The sequence below is a fragment of the Ambystoma mexicanum genome, chromosome 3p (assembly GCF_040938575.1).
Source record: "Ambystoma mexicanum isolate Mex_15411 chromosome 3p, UKY_AmexF1_1, whole genome shotgun sequence".
Classification (NCBI taxonomy): Eukaryota; Metazoa; Chordata; class Amphibia; order Caudata; family Ambystomatidae; genus Ambystoma; species Ambystoma mexicanum.
This window is the reverse complement of record NC_090925.1, coordinates 647,913,859-647,936,617: the sequence shown is the minus strand read 5'-3', so window position 1 is coordinate 647,936,617 and position 22,759 is coordinate 647,913,859. Positions and strand designations below refer to the sequence as shown.

General features: G+C 44.8%; 1 protein-coding gene across 4 annotated transcripts in view; it reads right to left on the bottom strand.

Annotated features, from left to right (window-relative positions):
* HTR4 (5-hydroxytryptamine receptor 4) overlaps positions 1 to 22,759 on the bottom strand; it is a 1,746,991-nt gene that overhangs the window by 310,876 nt on the left and 1,413,356 nt on the right. Inside the window, exon 7 of one of the 4 annotated variants that reach the window (XM_069651420.1) lies at positions 8,637 to 8,713. The exons of the other annotated variants lie outside the window; for them this stretch is intronic. Within the exon in view, the coding sequence (XP_069507521.1) occupies positions 8,653 to 8,713 (61 nt within the window). The 3' untranslated portion in view covers positions 8,637 to 8,652. The remainder of the gene's footprint in view (positions 1 to 8,636; positions 8,714 to 22,759) is intronic. 4 annotated transcript variants of the gene reach the window in all.

Sequence of the window (22,759 nt, the reverse complement as noted above, 5' to 3'; positions counted from 1 at the left end):
CTTGCGTTCGATCTGGAAGGGAGTAATTGTATTCCATGGCATGAAGCGCCTGGGAGAATGGACAGACAGTGGAATTCAGGAGCAGGCAGGAGTGGGAAGCTCACCTCTCCTAGGTGTCAGGGCTGCTGGCATAAAGCCAGTAGGGAAATCCCAGCAAGCAGACCATCTAATCGCCCGACGACCACCTGTGCTAGAGGATCATTACTTCAGACCCACCTTGGCAGGTTATCTGGAATGTCTCCTCTCTCAACCCAGGAGTGGACTGGCCTATAGGGAACTCTGGAGATTTCCCTGTAGGCCTCTGCATCCTGGGCCTTTTTGTGTGTGGTATTTCAAAAAAGTTCCCATAGGAGAAAGGTTGGACTTGCAGAAAATGTGTGATATGGGGCCACTTTGAACATTATTTCCCAGGCCTCTTTTGATTCCCAGTCCACCCCTTTGTGGGCCCCTCTCCATCTGGCAGGCACAAGTTGGAGCTGACAGAGACTGCCTGCTGGCAGCTGTTCCTCCATTTGCTGGATGATCAATTTGCGATCAGGTAAATAGGTAGATGCAAGGTGGTTAGGGGCAGAACTTTGGCCTTCGGATACTACTTTTGCTGAGGGATCCTCTAGTGGTTAGTTTTTGATTGGACAGGCAGATCGAATAGTTTGGCTGGCGACCAGTGTTTGCTTAGTCTGAATGTTCTTTAGCTGCTTTGATCAGACAGGCAGACACTGAGCCAGGCACTCAAGGCGCTCTGACTTTCAAGCTGTCCTAGTTGGATGTGCGTGAATACTTCGAATACGAACATTACGAAGACGGAAATCTTGCATTCTAAATATTCTCATTTGAAATAAGCACCCCACTAATACATGGCCTTTCTACACCCTGCTCCCCACACCCCTTACTTACCTTTTGGCGGCACACCTTGCTGTGGGATGCCGAGTGCCTGCAGCACCAGTTCTCTTCACTTCCGTGGATGGGAACCAGTCTTTTTCAAAAACATTCTTGTTTTGGATCCGGGGGACACCCCCACCAACCCAGATTCCATTATAGCGAACAAGGGTGCATTGGAAACCCCAGCAACCCCTGCTTCTCTTGTTCTCTATAATGAAACCGAATGGTTGAAATGTTCTACATTTTCGGCTGTATGTAAATTTGGTACAGCCGAAATCCAAACATTCGGTTTTTTGTTTACGATATTTTCGGTCGATACCGTCTTAGTCAGTCAGCTAGGAAGTCAGTCCCTTGGAGAGCCTGTCACTGCAATGACACTGGGCCCATATTATAGTGGCTACTCACAGTTGTTTTGAACTGCTGGTTCAGACCCTCCAGAGGGTGTGTGAAGCTTGAGATGGGGTTACAATTGAAATCACAAAAGTTAATTCCTTCAAGCTTCAATGGTCTAGCCATTCAGGTTCAGTCCATTATCATTCATGCTTCCTGGAGAAAAAACTCACAGGTTTCTTGTCAGAGATGGGGTTTCTCTAATCAGCCAATGAGGCAGGCAAGGAGAATCAACTTGCATGGCAAGGCTAACTCTCCAAAGAAGAACCTGAATGCGTCCTCATTTTTCATGCTTCGCCGGAAAAGGGGTGGTTCCCCCTTGCAAGAGCGAATATAATACCAGTTGCAGTATATGGTTAAGGAATATGTCTACAGCTGATTAATACCACCATATTCCTAAGGGTGTTGAAACGTGCAACACTTAATGACACTATGTGCAACATACTGTGTGCCTAGGGAACACAGACACACTATCAGAGACCTAAAGACAGAAATGTTGCTTCTGTCGGCTGACATACACCCCCGCGTAAATACATTCACAGCCAAATTCCAGAGTAGTCTGGTATAAAGAAGGCAACCACAGTCAAGAAGTAAATTGGGGCTACAGTATTCTAGAAAATATTCACAGAGCATTCACAGATCAAACTGGAACAAATACAGCTAGCAAAGGAGTGAAGTACCTTTCTCTACCATCTCTACACAATTGCCATTAATATGACTTTGGGTGCATGCAAGAAACTTGCATAGAATTTGGAGCCATCCTTCTGTTTAGAATGCCCTGCACCTCAAACCAGGGAACGGTGGCCACAAGAAACTTTCCTGGAAATGTCAACCATCATTACAAGTGAATTCGTCTATGACTAAACCAAAGGGAAGGTGTCCACGAGAAGCTTACACGGGAACAGAAACCACTGATCCATATGGAAACCTCTACAACTCCGCCCTAGTGATGGCGGTCACGAGAATCTGGGATGTCATAGAAAGTGGAACCCGCATGTTGCATGGAAACCATGACACCTCAGCCCTAGGGGTGGTGGCCATGCAATGTTTCCATGGAAATAGAAGCCATCGACCTGCATGGAAACCCATATTCATCATCCCTAGGGAGGGTCACCACAAGAAGACCAGATGAATAACAGAACCACCATTCCATGTGAAATTATCCATGCCTTAACCCTGGAGATGGTGGCCACGAGAAGCCTGCATGAAACTATGACCCATCAATCTGTGTGAAAATGTCTATTCCTCACCTCTAGGGATGTTGGTCACAAGAAGCTTGCATGGAAAGATAAGCCATCAATCTGTGTAGAAACCTCTACACCTCAGCGCTAGCCTTGGTGGCTGTGAGAAGCTTGGCATGGAAAGATGAAAGATAAGACATCAATCTGTGTAGAAACCTCTACACCTCAGCGCTAGCCTTGGTGGCTGTGAGAAGCTTGCATGGAAAGATAAGCCATCAATCTGTGTAGAAACCTCTACACCTCAACGCTAGCCTTGGTGGCTATGAGAATCTTGCATGGAAAGATAAGACATCAATCTGTGCAGAAACCTCTACACCTCAGCGCTAGCCTTGGTGGCTATGAGAAGCTTGCATGGAAAGATAAGCCATCAATCTGTGCAGAAACCTCTACACCTCAGCGCTAGCCTTGGTGGCTGTGAATGAGAAGCTTGCATGGAAAGATAAACCACCAATCTGTGCAGAAACCTCTACACCTCAGCGCTAGCCTTGGTGGCTGTGAATGAGAAGCTTGCATGGAAAGATAAACCACCAATCTGTGCAGAAACCTCTACACCTCAGCGCTAGCCTTGGTGGCTGTGAATGAGAAGCTTGCATGGAAAGATAAACCACCAATCTGTGCAGAAACCTCTACACCTCAGCGCTAGCCTTGGTGGCTATGAGAAGCTTGCATGGAAAGATAAGACATCAATCTGTGCAGAAACCTCTACACCTCAGCGCTAGCCTTGGTGGCTATGTGAAGCTTGCATGGAAAGATAAGCTAACAATCTGTGCAGAAACCTCTACACCTCAGCGCTAGCCTTGGTGGCTATGAGAAGCTTGCATGGAAAGATAAAACACCAATCTGTGCAGAAACCTCTACGCCTCAGCACTAGCCTTGGTGGCTGTGAATGAGAAGCTTTCATGGAAAGATAAACCACCAATCTGTGCAGAAACCTCTACACCTCAGCGCTAGCCTTGGTGGGTGTGAGAAGCATGCATGGAAAGATAAACCACCAATCTGTGTAGAAACCTCTACACCTCAGCGCTAGCCTTGGTGGCTGTGAGAAGCTTGCATGGAAAGATAAACCACCAATCTGTGCAGAAACCTCTACACCTCAGCGCTAGCCTTGGTGGCTGTGAATGAGAAGCTTGCATGGAAAGATAAACCACCAATCTGTGCAGAAACCTCTACACCTCAGTGCTAGCCTTGGTGGCTATGAGAAGCTTGCATGGAAAGTTGGAAACAGAAATCATCAATTTCAGTGGAAGCCTCAACCCTCGGTATTGTGGAAACACGAAGCTCACAAGTAAAATGGAGCTATCATTCGATGTGGAAACATTTACGCCTCAACTCTAAGGATGGTGGCCACGAGAAATTCAGGTTCAGATTGGAACCATCATTACCACTTTCGGGTGGGGGGCATGAGTATCTTTCATGAGAACTGGAACTAGTGATCTGTGTGGAAAACTCTCCACCAAACTCGCTAGAAAACAAGAGCATAGGAACACAAAGGTCTTTTGCTGGCATTGGTTTGTACATTGACTAGCACAATACTAACCTGAACAGTCCACTTCCGTGCCCAGCTGGCACTGGTGTTATTGAGATCTCTGGGGGCAATCAATTGGGCTGCAAAGAGGCACTGCACTTTACCATCAGGGAGTATGTAAAATTTGGTATTTTTCATCTTTGGTTCATACTCAGTCACACAAGAGTCTACCAAGGCTCTGCAACCTTTAGCTCTCCAGGTGTTTTAGACTGTGACTCCCATTAGCCGTAGTCAGAATAATCAATGATGCAGGATCATGAGGGTTGTAGTCCAAAAAGAGCATGCTTCTTCGTAATCATTCACTATGTGCAGTATTCTGGTGTAGAATTGTACACCTCTGGCAGAATCTTCTTAGACCATTCTAAAAGCCTAACAGTCCTTTACACCTTCTTTTAGTGTATTTGTACAAATTAATTATTTTGTCTTAATCTTTGCCTCCTTTTTTTCCCTATTGATCGATTGTTTCATAGCTTCAATGGGTAATCAATGATTTTGATATTGGGTTAAGCTCCTTATGAGTGAAAGAGCCAAGTGGCCTGAAAGTGTTGATAAAAGCTCTCCAACTACCTTGTTGTTTTTATGGGAACGTGTGGTCTGGTTGTTTGGGGCTATCTGTATTGTTGGAGTGGCGACTAGTAACTATCACGGCAGTGTAGATCAGCAACTCTACCCAAACATATATTGCCATGACGCCTGGTGTTTTTGTGGGTGCACCTTAAAGGTGTTCCACTTTTAATAACTGAGGGTCAGAGCTTTCTGTGTTAATTGTCTTCCATCAGGTTAAATCCGTGTGAAAAAATAACCAAACAAACAAGGACTCTGCAAGCATTCCCTGGAGTAAAAATGTCGGTCCCTCGTGGTCAGCATCTAGAAGACAGATCATTGTCAACATATGATGTTCATTTTATTGTCACTGTGTCTGAATGTCTGTTGGGCATACTAAGGCATTTGTGTGATTAAAATTACATGGTTAGAGTAATCCTCAAAGCCTGTTTCCAAAGTCAGTAGGCCACATCACAACATTGCCGGTCCGGAAACAACGGTGGCAGTAAAAGTACAAGTCTGGTGGCCGGGTGCCCTCCCGCCTAGCAGGTCTGACTTGCCGGGCGGACCGGCACCCACCCACAGACTTTCACGGAAGCACCACCACCGTTATTACCGTGCCGGTGTTTCCGTGGTCCCCATTCCCATAGAGTTCAATAGGACTCTATGGGAATGGGAAGAACATATTATCGGCACCTAGCTCCATTTCAGCCGTGCCTTGTAATGTCCTGGTGTTACCGGGAAGCTAGGTGCTGGTAACTGTTTACAGGTCTGGTGGCTCTCTGCCGGTTTTACCAGCACGCTTACCGCCAGACCCCTAATGAGGCCCAATATGTATTTGAAGCCTGATATTTGCTTAGAGGCGAAGGCGAATGAGGCATCTGGGGGAGCATAACTAGTAGTTATCCCTGTGATGAGGCATTAGAGCTGTTACTAGCTTGAGTCAGGTTCTATATTTCTACATTTTGACCCTCATTAAAAATAAAAACGACAATGAAACAAAGAAAAATCCACTGGAAGATGGCTGACAAGCAACGGATGTCCGGCAGCCTTGTACCCATAGACCATTGCCAGTTTCTGTGGTGGCTAGAGGGCAGGTGGCTAAAAGAAGGAGCAGAGAGGATGAAAAGTCACTGATGGAGGAAGGGAAGAGGTCTCAGAGATGGGAGATAGGTGGCATAGAGTGAGGCACGAGGCCCATGGAATGGGGATTGACATCTTGTCAGGCATTATGATGCATTGCCCTATTGGCGATTATTGCCCAGATTCCTGATGGGCTGATAGGCTGTCCACGTTTGACACTGAGTGCTTGTTCATGGTGTCTGGGCTTTTCCTAGTCAGTATCTGACAGACCTTTCCTGATCAGAATTCAATGAGTGTACCGTAGTCATTATTTGATTAAAAAATTGTGGTCAGCAATTGATAGGAATTTCATGGACATCATAGAATGGGGCATATCATTGCATACATATGATGGCAATCTACTTACAGTATTGAATGGCATGACATTTTTTGTGTATTGCCAATATTATGGACTTTTTTATTGACCGTGTCTCATGGACATGTCATAGTAATTGTATAATATGGAATTCTAGGGGAGTGCATAATGTAGCAATAAACCCCGCATTGCTGGGCTGGATCAACTGGTTACCAAGGGCCCTCGTTATAGTGAGTGGCCCGAGTGCAGTTACCGGCTGATCCAGCTTGCTGCTGCAGGTGTTATTGTTATTAGCAGCCAGGGTTGAGCTTGATGCGGAGCCTAAAGGATCAGAGGTGTGGGGCCCTGGAGAGAAACAAAGGTAAGTACAGGTTGCTAGGAGACGAGGGACGATATAGGAATTTAGGAGGGTGGTTAGGGAGGCTACCACGACACAGCGACATGGCGGAGCAACAGAGACTCGGGAAGGAAGGTGCCAGGGACAGGATGGAACGCAGACTTGGATTGTAACATTCTGACCGCGTTCTTCGACGCCTGATTGGCTAGAACCTTCTCCTTGGGTGCTAATCATAATTTCATGGTCAGGCTACAATGATCTTTTCTCTTCAGAAACGGAATGGCATGCTGCTTTTGGCATGTGAATGTCCTTTGATCTTCATTCTAGGATGAGCCTCTCGTTATCAATGTATGATGATGATTTCATAGTAAGTATATGATGGCCATTTTCTAGTCACTGCCTGATGGCGAATCCATGGCCAGTATTTAGTGGGAATTTCATAGCCATCCTCAGATAGGCACTTCAATGTCAGCATGTGATGCGTATTTAGTTGCAAGTATGTGGCAGGCATTGTGTTTCCAGCACATGGATCCATGGCATGTCATGCATTGTTGAAAGATGGTCATGGCCTGGTACATTTCTGATGGGCATTTCAATGCAATTTCCTGATGCACATCTTGTGCTCAGTGGTTTTCAGCATTTGCTCCTCATTTCACGATCAGTATCTGGTTGGTCAGTTTCTGACCATGCAGAATGCAGGTCAGGTGGGGCTGGATGTTTGGATAGGAGGGAGGAAAGGTTTGAGGAGCGCCTTACTTCCATCCTTTCATGGCCAGATTCTGATTGACATTTGATGGTCAGTGTATGTTGGGCGTTTGATGTCCCTCAACTCAATGGACATCATTGATAATAAATGTATGGTCAATTCAAGGCTCAATTCCTGGAAATCATTTCTTAGACAACACGTGAACCTTTTATAGGACTGAGGTGCTTGAAGGAAGTTTTATGGCCCAATAGCATTTCAGAGCAAACCACTCTACTGGAAACGTGCACAATGGTCTGCAACCTTTGGCTCCCCAGATGTTTTAGACTACAAATTGCATGACACCGTCCCATTAACTATGCTTGCTAGGGATGATGGGAATTTCCGTGCAAAACATCTGGAGAGCCAAAGGTTGCACACCCATGTCCTAATGAATCGTCTTCCCACATGGTTACTGAGGGTCAGTTTGCTCCAGCCGAGTTTTTGTAATATCATGCATGCTTCTTTGAAAGCACGAGAGTTATGTGTAGGGATTCAGAAACAATTAGATGTGTGAGGACCTCTTGACACAAGAGTGGGATTTAGGGAAATGAGGTTTAGGCGTGGCCATTCTGTGTCATAAACAGCCACACCCACTTCTCGTATTATGAACGCCTGGGGAAACCTCTTGTGTGCTGAAACACACACACACACGCACACACAACACACATACAGGCTCACAAAGCCCTTTGCTTTCTGAATGCACATTCATGAATCAACATATTGCATGATTAGTTAATTAGTGAAACACAAGAAACCCGGCAACAGGGCACTAAGAGTTGCTGCCTACAGGTGGCAGCAGCTCCACCCCAGACCTTGTCAATTGCTGCCACCTACAGGTCCACATGGGAAAAATCTCCCATGAGCCTTTACAGTGACACCATAGAAATCCCTCAAGTTGGTGCCAGAATTCTTTTCTCCCTAGTTCATTTTTCCGGAAAGAAAGAATTACAGAACAACAGTCATAAGAGTCAATACAAAATTAACTCTGTCGTGCACATCGGGGAAAACTATTGTGTGGGTAGCAACAGGATTTTAAAGGTGTCTTAGTTACCATTTCACAAAGTAGAAAACATGCCAAAATTCAGTGCTTTAGCAGGTGACGTAGCTTCAATAAGCCGTGATTGGGCCAAACCATGAAAATGGAGGAAGCATGGAAGCACAGGTGAAGACACTCTCCTCTACCACCAAGCCAGCAATTCCCTCAATTGCCTAGTAGTGTTCACTTGCCTACTTGCCCGTCCTATGGCAGCCCTCTACCTTTTCACACCTTCCTGTGATGTCACTTTCAGATATGAAATTGATAAACTTTGGGTTCAACCATGACTAATGACTTCCCACGTTCCTGTTGGCTTGACCCAATGGAAAGAAGCATGGAAAGGTGACATGAAAATGCAGTCGTCGCCATGAAGATGTGCGAGGAAAGCGCCACACAATGGGGGCAAACAGCAAGGGAGAGTGAAGGAAAGGGGTGACACAGCAGGGCACAGACATAATGCACAGGAAGACACATAGAGCTACAGAATAAAGGCACCACTTACAGGGAGTGTTGAGGGCTTACACAGGAACTGGTCTATTGCAGAAGAGCAGGAGGAGCTTGGAGACAGTGGGGCAGCCACTTTAAGCGTAGAGAGAAGAAGTGGGGTAAAAAGAGAGACAGACAGCAGGGAAGGAAGAAGGAAGGAGGGAGTGAGGGAGGGAGGAGAGGTGGGAAAAAGGAAAAAAACACAGATAGTTAATAGAAAAAATGACCTGTTGCTCGCGTGTCAAACAAGTGTTGAAGACGGTATACACTGGTTGACTGTTGCTTATGAGATGAGTCTTTCGTGCAGCCTGGGTGCCTGCCCAAAGCGCAGGGACCATCTGTGCATCTAGGACAGATGAAACTCAAAGACTGCTGGTATTGTGAATTCCCAAGAATTAGATATGGTGCCCAGTGCAAAACCTCGATCAGACTTCTGGAAACACAGCCAGCAATCCTATCACGTTGAATCAGAATGTCTGGAACCTCAAAGGAGATCAAGAACACTAATGAAAATCTCTAAATATGACCAGCATCCCAAACTTAACTTCAGACAACCTGTGTTACTTTCTTACCCTTAACTTGGTTTCTTGGAGCCTCGTTGGATTTCCACCATTTCAATTAGACACCTGGCACCCCCCATCCCCACAAATTAGCTCTGAACTCTTTCTCTATGTTAAGACCATTGTGAGAAGTCTGCAACCTGTCACCCTTATCCACTAAATGATAAATGGTCCTGACAATGAGCTGAACATGAATTTACAGTATTTCACTTTAATCCCACAAATTTATAGTCACATTAGTGGAGGGGACTGCATCCTGTGGCTCTCCAGATGGTTTTCCCTATGACTCCCATGATCTCTCACAATTGAATATTCTGACTATGGCAGATGGCAGTGGTAGTCCAAAACATCCGGAGAGCCAAAAGTTGCAGACTGCTGCATTAGAGCCTATTTTTTGGGATCTTATAATTCGCATATTTAATTCTAATACTCTTCCTTGGCATTCTAAAACACCACTTTCCATTCTATACTTAGCTTTGTGCACTTTTTGTTCAACCTTAAAACCATCATTTGCAATTTACTTCCTTTCACTTTAAAAAAAAAAATTCTCAATGTCCATGAACATCCTTCTAATATAAAGAAGACTGCCTAATTGTAAAACTCAGCTTTTAATGCAAACCCTTATATTCAAGCTAGAAGCATATTTTCCAACTTCATGCATTCTCAGCCCCTTTTACTCAGATGCCACCCATTTCTACCGAAGCAATTTCTTGCACAATCTATAAACATATCGTAAACCAATTCCATGTTTATTCTGCAGACATTCATTGCAAGATAACATCTTTCTTTCTAAAAACAATCTATCACCACTTTTATAAAAAAATACTTTTAAATGTAAAATGATTCCAATTCATTATTTTTTTCAAAAACCACTCACTTTTTCTAAAATAACCTTCGTATTAACCATAAGAGAGACCATTATAACCTTTGCTGGTGTTCACAAAAGCCAATCATAGACCGCGAGATCTTAAAATGTACCAGTAAAAACACAGAGAATCCTCACAAAACAAACATTACATTTCTCAGAATTAATTTAAATTTCCCAAAATGCAAGTTACTCTTTGTGCAACTTGTGATCAACGCTCATAAAATGAACTGCATGTCTAAAACCTAAATCGGAATTCTGAAAAAATGATCATCAAATTCTCAGATTTTATATCCTCTACAGACATCTATATATATACAGTATCTACTCTTCGAAAATGCACAGTATTAATTGACATACATAAGCTCCTCTGTAAACCGGGCCTCATTATGAGTTTGGCGGTGCAGGAAAAAAGTGGGGGTAATTCTGTTACCTTCATTTTCCTGCAGCGCCAAAATACAAGTTTTGGCAGAATTACCACCGATTTTTGGAGGAAACGTGGAGGATATACCTCCAGCAGGGGTCAATCCTCCACTTTTCCTTCATAAAATTGGTGGAATTGCCTCTCGTAATTCCACCGGTGGTAGTTCCGCCAAAAATCCCCAATAGAGTCGCATGGACTCCAGAAAATGGGGATTTACATCACCTACCACCACTTGTAAACCTGTGGTAAATCCACCAAGTGGTGGTAACTGTAAATACATTTGGTGGTATCTGAGAGGATTTAGCTCCAAAGATACTTTAATGTAGTCATTGGAAAAGCCGTGATATTAGTAGTAGTTGATGATAGCTGTTTCATTAAAGGCAGACTGCTGTGCAGGTAAATCCCCTGACTTCTCAATAGGTTGCTACCATGGAAATCTTTGTAAGGTGGAAGAAGACTGTCGTAAACTTGATGTATATATGATATGATATGTTATTTATAATGCGCTTAATACCCAGTGGTTTCTAAGCGCGGACCCGCCAATCGAACCGGTGTTGCTCCATGTCATCTTGCTTCGAAGGGAAGCTCTTTGCCGTTGATCTATCCTCCCGAGACAAAGGGTGTACGCTAAGTCCCAAAGTAGTAATCATTCATTGATGAGTCTGTTTGCACATGTTTCTTATTCAAATAAGTTTCATGAAATTGTCAATGATGCATGTTGATGATACTTAGGTTGCATATATTGCAAAGTGAGAATGGAGGATGCACTGCTATGTTGTATGGCTATTTGAGTTCCTCAGGGCTCTCTTCTTCTTCACCTCTTTCTCAGGCACTAATATTACCGTCACGCCATCCCTATCTGATCATGCCATTGTTTCCTCCTCCATCTCATTTCCACCCTCTGACCTCTCACCACCACTTGCCTCACCTATTATTAAAAGGAAAATGTAAACCTTGTGCCATTCCTCCATTTCTCTCGGACCTACAGTTCTCACTCTCCTCCTTTAAACCTCATGTCTTTTCCGCTAACAACCCTTCTCCAGCTTCCAATCCCTACTACATGACTCCTTCTCCTTTCACTTTCCACTGGTAACTTTCACCATTAAATCTCAGCATCCTCAACCATTGGGTCACCCCATTCATACCCACAGATATGCATCGGCTGCTGCGTAAATGGAGGCATACTCGCTGACATGAGGACTGGCAACTCTATCTTTCTGGCCTGAACTCCGTCTTCATAGAGCAAACACTGAATTCAACCTCACCCTCATTGACTGTCACTCCTACATCCTCACCAGCGTTTCGGGAGGATAGCTCAGGGGCAACACGCATGCCTTCGAACGCAAGACGACGCTGAGCAACACAGGTTCGATCCCCGGCTCTGCGCTAAAAAACCTCTGGTTATTAAGCGCGTTATACATAACCCATAACAATTACAGGGCACCTTAAGCTCACTCCCCCGAAATCTATTGCTATCAACTCCACTCTCACAGCTAATGACCTAGCTGAATACGTTGCTGCAAACATTTCCAAAATTGGAGACTCTCTCCTGGCCCTCCTCACAATTCCTCCTCCTACATTCTACAATCCATGTACTCTACCATCATCTTATGCATCTATCTCCCAATTTAGTCACGCTATTACTGAAGAGGTTCTGTCTCTACTGATGAAGCCTAACCCCTCTTGTGCCCCATCAGACCTTTTTCTCTGAAGCTAATCAAGCCTATTACCTCTTTAGTGGCCTCTCACCTCGCTGAACTGTTCAACCTGTCCTTTCGACTATGCTTGCTTTCCCTTTATTTTCAAAACGTCCATGGTCATCCCTCTCCTAAAAAAGCAAGGGGCTGAACTGAACTTATTGGCTAACTTTCACCCTGTGTCCCTCCTTTCGCACTACACTGAAGTGGTGGAAATGGTTGTGTTCATCCATCCTACAACATTTCCAGATCCCAGGTTTCTGCTCCTGTCAATTCACGGGAACTGCTCTCATAAGTATCTCCAACTTCATTGCCACTGCTAAGCACTTCAACCTATCCTCTACCCCAAATCTCCTTTACCTGCCTGCTGCCTTTGACACGTTCGATCACTCTGATCTTCTTAATACTCTCTCTTTTCATGGGATTCTTGATCAAGATCTTGACTGGACTGAATCTTACTTGGCACCGCCCCAATTTTCTGTATCCTCGAACGATAACAACACCTCTCAACTCATTACTCTAATTGTTGGTGTTCACAAGGCTCTGTGTCCTCTCCTCTTTACATTGTACACTTCTGCTCTTGTGGCACTAATCTTTGCATCTGGGTTCTCGTACCAACCTTATGCCCATGACACCCAAATCATCTGCTCTTTTCCTGCACCCTCCTCCGATCTCTATCAACATTTGAAACTGTCTCTCTGCCATGAACTCTTGAATGGATTTACCCTCTCTGATGTAAAACTCTACCAAAACAGAGGAGCTATCCTTTCCTGCCAAATACTCTCTCTCACCCATGCCTATCCAATTCCCACCTGACACACTCCTCTACTCTTCTTCAGCTAGAAACCTCGGCATCATCTATGACCCTTCTCACACCTACTCTACTTTCATCACCAGAACTGCAACAGCGGCTCACCTCAACCATAAAAATCACGCACCTCCTTCATTTCAGCACCTTCAAGCATCCCTTTTGTCTCCTCTAATCTTGACTACTATGCCAGCATCCTTTTTGGTCTCCCCAATTATGCTGACAATCCTCTCAACAAGATCTTGAAACTTTGCTACCAGGACTCTCTTTGAACTCCCTCACTTCACAACTACTTCTTCGTACCGTCACCAGGCTGAAGAGCTGATGATGTAAAACAGGGCCTGACTGATATTTCTTCTTCTGGTTCACAAATCTATCCATGGTAAGAGACCACCTTATCTATCCTCCCCTATGCAACTCTACATGCCTTCTCGTAATATCCCTGTGCTTCCTCTCACTTCCTCTCGCTTCCACTCTCTCTCTTCTTGCACCACTTGTATGGAATTCGCCATCTCCCAAACATCTGAGAAACAGTCCACACTGATTTGTTCAAAACCAAACTAAAAGTATACCGCCTCGCCTCAGCGTTACCATCTTAAGCTACTTCTAATTGCCTTCTAGCTAACATTTTTCCCTCGCCTCTAACCTGCCTCTGTCCCTCTCTTTCTCTGCATCCACTCGAGCACTTCATCCATCATGGTCACATCCATAACACAGCTGGCCATACTGCCTACCTGCACTTAAAAATGTCTAATATTGATTGGCCTCAATCTATGTATGTCCACTTATGTATTGTCCCTGGTGACTTTTCCATTTACTCCTCTCCACAACATGGTCAGAATATCGCTCAAACTCACCCCATTGTAAGAAATCCAGTCAAATCTGATTTCTTATCTATTGTACGTTCTTTGTCCCTGTTCCTCCCTGTATATAAATAAATAAATAAACACTTCCTCTATTTTTACTATTTAGTATGATTACTACTCGTGGAGAGCAAAGAATAGCCTGTTGCTCCTCGGTCACTATTGGCGCATTAACAATATTATGAAACTACAAAATATAGCAATTTCTGTATGTAATTTCCTTGGGAACCATTGCACGCCTTTTCAAAAAATTACATTTTTGACAGCTCTCCCGCCTATGCAATAGGTGAACACATGCAACTTCAGTGTATTTTAGCCTGGCAAAAAAAAACAAGAACGGGAACTCCTTTTCCACGTATGGTGGACCCCTATGCAAGGCAAGGAAGTAATTGTGTTGCCCTGTCCTGTTGGGTAGCTGGAAGAGTTGTTCCTTACTGCTTCCAATTGCTTCCATTGTCCTTCAGTAGAGGGGGCCTAAGACTTAATCAGCCCCTGGTTGCCTGAGCCTTTTTGGCTTTGCTTAGGGTACAGTTGACAGTACAATTGTAACAGCATGCCAAATGGGAAGGCGGGAAGGGAGGGATAGCCCAAGCTTTTTTAATTGCTATTAAACAAAATTCTATGTGAAATTTAATTTGTGAGAGAGCGTTCTGATAATCAGACCCTCCTTTTATAAGAATTCATTCCATAGGTATAGTGCATTCATGTGCCTCGCTGCACCAGCCTCCCGACCTCAACAGCACTAGAGCAGCAGTGGCAGCAGGGCTTATTGAAATGGCACATGGGAATTCCTGACAGTTGCTGAACACAAGGTCCCAACCGGCCAATGTTGCTTTTTAATTGTCTGCACTTCTGATTCAAAACATAATAATTGTGTATTCTAGGCAACCTGATGGTACATTCAACTGTACATGTAACACATGTCTGGTTATGGTATTGTGGCCACTAGTGTCACACAATTATACTGCCAAAGCGATTTGATATCATAATATATCAGTGTGGTAAGCAGTGCTCAGATTTCACTGGGGTGTGTATTAGCTGTCTGGCTGGAGTATCTGCACAACAGCCATGTTGGGCAATGGCCACGAAGCTGAATTGTGATCCTTGTGAGAATCAGTGCTTCAAAGGCAATGCTGACATAACAAAGACACTCACAAACTAGTATGCTGACCACTGTAGTCCCTTTGAAGTCAGTAGACATGGGAAGGAGGCGGAGCTAGAGTAGCCAGAGGAGAGAGGTAGGCTAAGAGAGGGATTCCACTATCTTGGTTTCTGCTAGGGCTCGCTACAACTTTCTGTCCTCCACATTTCCTGAACACAAGGCACTTTGGGTATGATGTCAGAAGGCAAATGGCACTTGTTACAACAGCCTGCAATGGACCCCTTACAGAAAGCTTCCCTGTGACATGTTCCATTTATAAGCAGGGGAACCCATATTTAAGTTGATTCATCTCATAAGAAGAAGAAGGATTCACTGGGCCTCTTTTGGAAATTCAGCCTATTCCAAAGTCCTCTGCCATAGAGGTGAGCACAGAATTCATTTAAGGCAGGGGCCAATTCTGCTGCCTTATCACCCCCAGAGAAGAGTGGGGGTTGACACTCCTGTTCACCAAGCCCCCCCGCTTCTGCGTCTGCACTAAATTAGGATCCTGCACACCGACTGTAAAGGGCCCCCTGTAGGCTCCAGAAAACCTCCTGGAGTGGAAGAACCAATGGCTCACCTGGCCCCTGGAGACCTTTTATTGTCAATGTCACCCCAGGAAGCTATGCTTCCATATCCGGGGTGTGCACCGTGATGCAACTGCTGCCTGCCCCACGTGATGTAGAGGTAGTACAGTTTTCGCAATGCGGCACATAATGACTCACTTCATTAAAAAACAGGTTTATTTTTGCTAGCTCCTCTTGATGAGTCTGCTAGCAATTTAGGAGCGCATAGATTTTTCAAAATGGCCATTATTTTGTGCATGAGATCCAAGTTGTTTTGAGCAGAGGCGGGCATGCGCAGAAGTTAAACGGCAGGATTGCCATGCACATTGATTTTCTTCTCTTCGTTTCTCGTCTAAAATATGAGAAACTGAGCCAGTAAAACAGACTTGATTGCCTTCAAGCGGTGTGCGCTATTCATATGCGAGTTATGCGTTCTCTGCAATGCCACTTCCGAGACGGCGTGCTGCACATTTACTGCATATGAACACTTATATAGACTGCTTATCATTAGAGAGTGAAATTCAAGTGAATAATGATGAATTTACGAATAGCAATTTTGGAGTGATTGTGGAAGAAGTGGCATTACACAGAGTTCCTGAGGAGTTGCACGTCAGGGCTATTGGCATTCATCTCTTCAATAGCCCTACTGAGTATCAATATCCCTACAGAGTATCAATAGCCCTACTGAGTATCAATATCCTTACTGAGTATCAATATCCCTACTGAGTATCAATAGCCGTACTGAGTATCAATATCCTTACTGAGTATCAATATCCCTACGGAGTATCCATATCCTTACTGAGTATCAATATCCCTACTGAGTATCCATATCCCTTCTGAGTATCAATATCCTTACTGAGTATCAATAGCCCTACTGAGTATCAATATCCCTACTGAGTATCAATAGCCCTACTGAGTATCAATATCCTTACTGAGTATCAATATCCCTACTGAGTATCAATAGCCCTACTGAGTATCAATATCCTTACTGAGTATCAATATCCCTACGGAGTATCCATATCCTTACTGAGTATCAATATCCCTACAGAGTATCAATATCCCTACTGAGTATCAATATCCTTACTGAGTATCAATATCCCTACTGAGTATCCATATCCCTACTGAGTATCAATAGCCCTACTGAGTATCAATATCCTTACTGAGTATCAATATGCCTACGGAGTATCCATATCCTTACTGAGTATCAATATCCCTACAGAGTATCAATATCCCTACTGAGTATCAATATCCTTACTGAGTATCAATATCCCTACTGAGTATCGATATCCCTACTGAATATCAATAGCCCTACTGAGTATCAATATCCTTACTGAGTATCAATATCCCTAGTGAGTATCATTAGCCCTACTGAGTATCAATATCCTTACTGAGTATCAATATCCCTGAGTATCCATATCCTTTCTGAGTATCAATATCCCTACATAGTATCAATATCCCTACTGAGTATCAACATCCCTACTGAGAATGTTTATTGGACAAGTAGGTCACTTAGTCTGGAGGGGGCATACACCTAAGCTATCTGCCACAGCGGCTGCTACTGGAGCAGTAACAGCGAATCTCGAGTTGAGCGCATGAATGTGGCCAGAGTGCGAAAGAAATGTCTCCATTGGACACGCCCACCTGGAGGCCAGAGCAGTCACTGGAGGATATCACACCCTTCTTTCATTTCACATTTCTCTTTGAAGATTGGGAACGTTGTTCAGCAGGCAGGGACGTTTCCCGGGGCACCTGCCCATGATCAAGCGGCACCTCAGTCCTGGTAGGGGCAGAGATGCGCAAGGGGCACTTGGAGAAACAGGTCTGCACAAGTGTCTGCCCACCTCCTTCTCTTTGCTTATGAGGCATTTGTGGGCATATTCCCTGGTACAAGTCCACCTCTCACTGTGCACTATGATGTCTCCAGCTTAGGTCAGCAAGGTCAGCCTGTCTTCATGATGCAGCGGCCACTGCTAACTAGACTTCTCCCTGGCCAAACAGGGAGTAGTCAAGAGAAAACATTTGCCTATCTTGAGCTACGGGACCATGATGAGTGCTGGTCGCTTCCTGCTGAGGCGCTGCGCCCCGTGGGGAAGAGTGGGGTGAGCAGCGCCTCTAAGAAGGTTGCCCTTCCAACATGGTTGGCGCGTCACATCACGGCTATCCAGAGAAACCCAAGAAGGAGGGATGAACCTGCTGGGAAATAATGTCCACATGTGCTATTGAGTGAAGAAGGGCACTGCACCAGAAGATGGGAAGAGCCAAGGAGATTCCTCCAATCTGCCACAAAAGCGGGTTCCTATCGAGTAAAGTAGATGTGCCACATAAACAACTGAAGGTTCATTTCACGCCTTGCATACAGTTTCCAGGGCACCATAGTTATCGTGGTAACTTTGCTTCTTCACCAGATAAGCGCGCTCCACCTATCAGGTCCTGGTACTAGTCATGTGTTTATTATTTATTTATTTTATTTATTTCTCACGGCCGAAAGCCCTCAGGCATCAGGGCACACATCATCACAAGAAACACTTCAAAAAGACAGGACACAGCACAAGGGTCTGGATAAAAAATACCATTTAATAAAATAGCTGAGTTTTTCAGCATTTCAGGAAGACCTGCAGGTTCTTTTCCTGGTGTAGATCTGTGGGCCGGATGTTCCAGGTGCAAAGCCACTTAAGCTGTAAAGGAACTACCAATCCCCCTCACTCGTTTAACTCTAGGGCATACTAGACGCTTGGTCTTACTCTAACTCAAGGATCTGCTTGGTTCATTCTGTTCAAGACTTTGTTTGGTAGGTGCCTTCCCGAAGAGGAACTTATGAGTCAAGGTATTTACCATGAAAAGCACTCTAGCTGCCACTGGTAGCCAGAGCAGTTATTTCCTAACCCTGGAGACATGATCTACTCTTGGCACATTTCTGACTATTCTGACTGCCGCGTTTGCCACCATCTGGGGCTCAGGAATCCTTGCTGGCATCACTCACGAGTGTATTACAATAATCACTCTAGTTATTGCTCTAACCAGAGATTCACAATTTGTACTGGAAACAAAAGGTTTCACTTGTCTCAGTACTCTCAAATGATACTGGGCCTCATTACGACGAGGTGGGCGGTAAGGGATACCGGGCACCGGTAAGGAGACCGGTGCCGGTACTCCCCTACCACCCATTTCCGAGGTCCCTTAGCAGGAACCGCAAGGGACGTGTGGTCGGACCACACATCCCTTACGGGTCCCGTTAGGGGACCAGGGCGCTAATTACGGGCCTGCAATTAGCAGGCCTGTAATTAGCGCCTTACCCATTCCCATTGAGCCCTATGGGGGCTCAATGGGAATGGGGAATGGCATTTGGAATGGGGATTTACCTGGTCCGCCAAGAGCGAAATGTCCCAGTAAGTCCCCACTCCACCAGGTCGGACACGATTTTGGAGGCAGCCATGGCGCTAATTGCGCTATGGCTACCTCCAAAGTCGTAATGAGGCCCACTGAGATTTTCTTACTATGCCATCAACATGTGCATCCTCGCCAACTGAGGACTCGAAAAAGACACCTTGGGTCTTCACCTTGTCCAGCACGGAAACGTGACTGCTTTCAACATCACAACTGAAATATTTAGAGTCCAGTTTTGCCCTGGCTTGTTCCGATCCAAATATCATACATTCAGTTTTTGAACTATTCAAGCACATCCAATTGGCAGACATCCAACTCTTCACAGAACCTTAAATATTAGCTAACCTGTCAGAGTCACTGGTGTGATCACCACTTAACTCCATCAGTAGTAGGATATCATCTGTGTAGTTAGTGAACTTTACCAGTTGATGGCAGAGAGGTCTAATATACATATTAAAAAGAGCTGGACACAAGCACGCACCTTGCGAACTCCACAATATATTTGAGCCTGGTCAGGAACGGTGTTGACCCAGCACACTCTAGACCTTCTATTATTTAAGAATGAACGGATCCAGCCAGTGGATTCCTTTGAACAGTTTCCTATAGGAGTTTTCAGGAGGTGTTCATGGTCTAGGAGATGAAATGTGGCTGACAAATCTAGCAGTATTAGCAAACCTGCCTTGCCTGTGTCAATGGCGTCTAGCCTTTGAGTTTGAAGGTCCACCAGTGTGCTCTCTATCCCATATTTTGACCCAAAGTCTGATTGCCTTGGGGGAAGGATACCAGCACATTCTAAATACTCCTGTTGCTGGATAGTAGAGATCTTATCTACAATCTTTAGAAGGAAGGGAGTGTTTGTGATGGGTCTCAAGTTGGCAGCTTCTTAAGAGTTTAAGGGCCTCATTACACGGATGGCGGTAATGGTTAACGGTGACCGTTAATGGTAACGGTGACCGTTAATCATTACCGCCTTACTACGAGGTCCCTTAGCGGGTTGGTGCTTTAACGCCTGCTTTTTGCAGGCGTTAAAAACCAACCCGCTAAGGGACCTTGGTGCTAATTACGGCACCGCAAAATTGCGGTGCCGTAATTAGCACCTTCCCCATTCCCATTATGCCCAACGGGGCAAAAATGGGAATGGGGAAGGGCAGTGGTGGAAGGGGGAATTACCGCCCCGCCAACCTTGGAATGGGGCGGTAATTCCCCTTTCCACCAAGGCGGTGCCGGTATTTTACCGGCATGGACCAAGGTGCTATTAGCACCTTGGTCCATGTGCTAATACCGCCATCCGTGTAATGAGGCCCTAAGTCTCGTTTTGCTAGCAGTGGAGTTACCACAACTTCTTTAATTGTGTCATTAATTGTTATATTAACTTGCTTGCCTCTGGTCGGTGGGCCCAGTAATTCCACTACATTTAAACAGACATTTGTGGTCTTTTCTGAAGGGGTCCATTGACAACTGCCTCCACACGAGCAGGATCATTGCAGAATGTCCTATATTTGGTTTTGGAATTGGTACATGATATATTATAGGGCCATTTTATTTATTTATTGTATATAGTTCTATCAAGAACTTTACAAGTGACATATTCAAATTCAATTATAAATCTAATATTTAAATCCACTAATTCATATAGGGAAATTCATTCTTTGGGTCTGATTAAATTGCTCTTCCATTTATAGTTTTTTAAATTATTTTTTCTGCTCTGAATTCCATAACCTATTGCATTCCAGAAGTCGATCATGTTCTGGAGGTTCTGCGTATGCCCTTTTTTATATTTGGGAATCACTCATCCTGTGAGATTTCACTGTGCGCTTCGAAGACTACACCAATTCTCAGTAATTGACTGCTAACCAGGAACATTTTTGTGGCATATTTGGAAAAAAAAAACAAATGCTATTTTCACTAGCATTATTTTCACAGATCAGTCGATAATAGAAAGTTGAAATGTTAGAAGAGTAGGCTGAACGTGGGATGTGGTTGTCTCTTTTTAGGTATAATTAAGATCCTCTGCCTTGAGAACATGCAAGGCCATTCTCCACCAATGGGTAAAGCTGTGATCAATACCGGCATTCTCATTGAAACTGACATCAATTTATGAGTTATCAATACATTTGAATGGACAGGGATTTATGTCTAAATTGGTGTGGTGGATCGAAAGAGCACATGGCAAGCGAAAAAAAAGGCCTTTCATCTTCTCTGGCTGAATATTATCATAAACAGCAGTAAGTCCTAGGGGTTTCTCTGCAACTTGAAAAGCTAGACCTCTCTCTGAGTGATCTAGGGGATCAGGGTCTGTCTGATAGGGACACTGGACCCCCACTGAATCTCAAACACTGCCTTAAGGAGACAGCACCCAGCTCACTTCATGACAATCTAAATGCAATCTTATGGAGAATAGCACAGGGTCAACGTGCAAGACCACGCAGCGAAACAGAGGGTTTGAATCCCGGACCCGCACTTAGAAACCTAACTCAGGTTTCTATTAGGTGTGTTATAATAAAATAAATAAATGATTAAAGCAGCCACCAGAATTCTTTACTATTCATGGTTATAGTGCACACCTGAATGTGTTTGATAGTCTCCTCGTGGATATAGTGCCCAGCTTAATATGCTCTTAGTGATATTGCGCCCGGTTTGCCCATGCAGCCAATGCCAGATACTCTAAGGGGCTCATTCATGGAATTATTTATGCCGGAAAACAGGGATTTGTGCGCCATTCTGCCTGCAAATCCCCATTTGTTAAACAGGGATTTGCGGGCAGAATGGTGCACAAATCCCTGTTTTTTCAGCGCACAAATCCCCGTTTTTCAGCGCAAATAATTCCATGAATCAGCCCCTAAACCTCATGTAGCGGCAATATTCCTGCAGGGTTCTATCTGGTGGGTCTCGCTGGACTCCCAGTATCCCTGGTGTTGTCTGGGATTCTCATGCCTCGTGTTTCACTGCATTCCCAGCATGTGCAGGCAGGCATCCTCTTTCAGGCCTCTGAGCTCCGCTAGCTTAATGAACCCTCTCAGCCTCCTCGTGTAGAGTCTTAGCTCTCTTGGAGCGCCTCGCCCTCACGGGCCAAGCAATTCACTCAGGTTTCCTATGACCCTCAGTTTTCTAAGGCCTCTCACCTCCATGGGACCTCTCAGATCTCCTGCGTCTCTCAGCTCTCCCGGGCAACTCAGCTCTCTTAGGACACTCATCTCTCTTGGCCTGCTTAGCTCTCTGAGGCTGCTTTCCACCTTTGGGTGAGTCACTTTGCCATCATGGGTCACTTCGCTCTCTTGGGCGACTTAGCACTTTTAGGCACCTCAACTCTGTGAGCTCTATCTCTACTCTTCTGGGCTTTTTAGCTGTGTCTGCTGAAGCAACTCTTCTGGGCCAACTCTTCTGTGTCTCTCAGCTTTGTATGCTGTTTCAACTCTTCTGGCTCTTTTAGCTTTGTCAGCTCTTCAGGGCCCTAACGTTCTTCAGCCCTTGCAGTTCTTTTTGATCCCTCCTGGGTCCTGCATCCTTTGCGTTCCCTCGCTGCTGGTTCTTCATTAATGTCAGTGCTGCTGTATCCGTCTAGTCTTGTTCCCCGAACATGGCTTCCAATTGGTTCTGCCCTGCAACGCTTGCTCTTACTCACTGATTTGTCTATGTGCTCAGCTAGGTCATTTGTTTCACCTGTTAACCCAGCACATACCTCTGAGGCATCAAATGGACGAGCCGCATTTTGGGTTTCAAGGGAAAACCTGGAAAGGAAATGGAGGGCTGCTAAATCGCTGCTTTGTATGGTCACAGAGATGATGCTGATATGTTCACAGAGAACACAAGCAAGGATTCTCACTGGCAGTG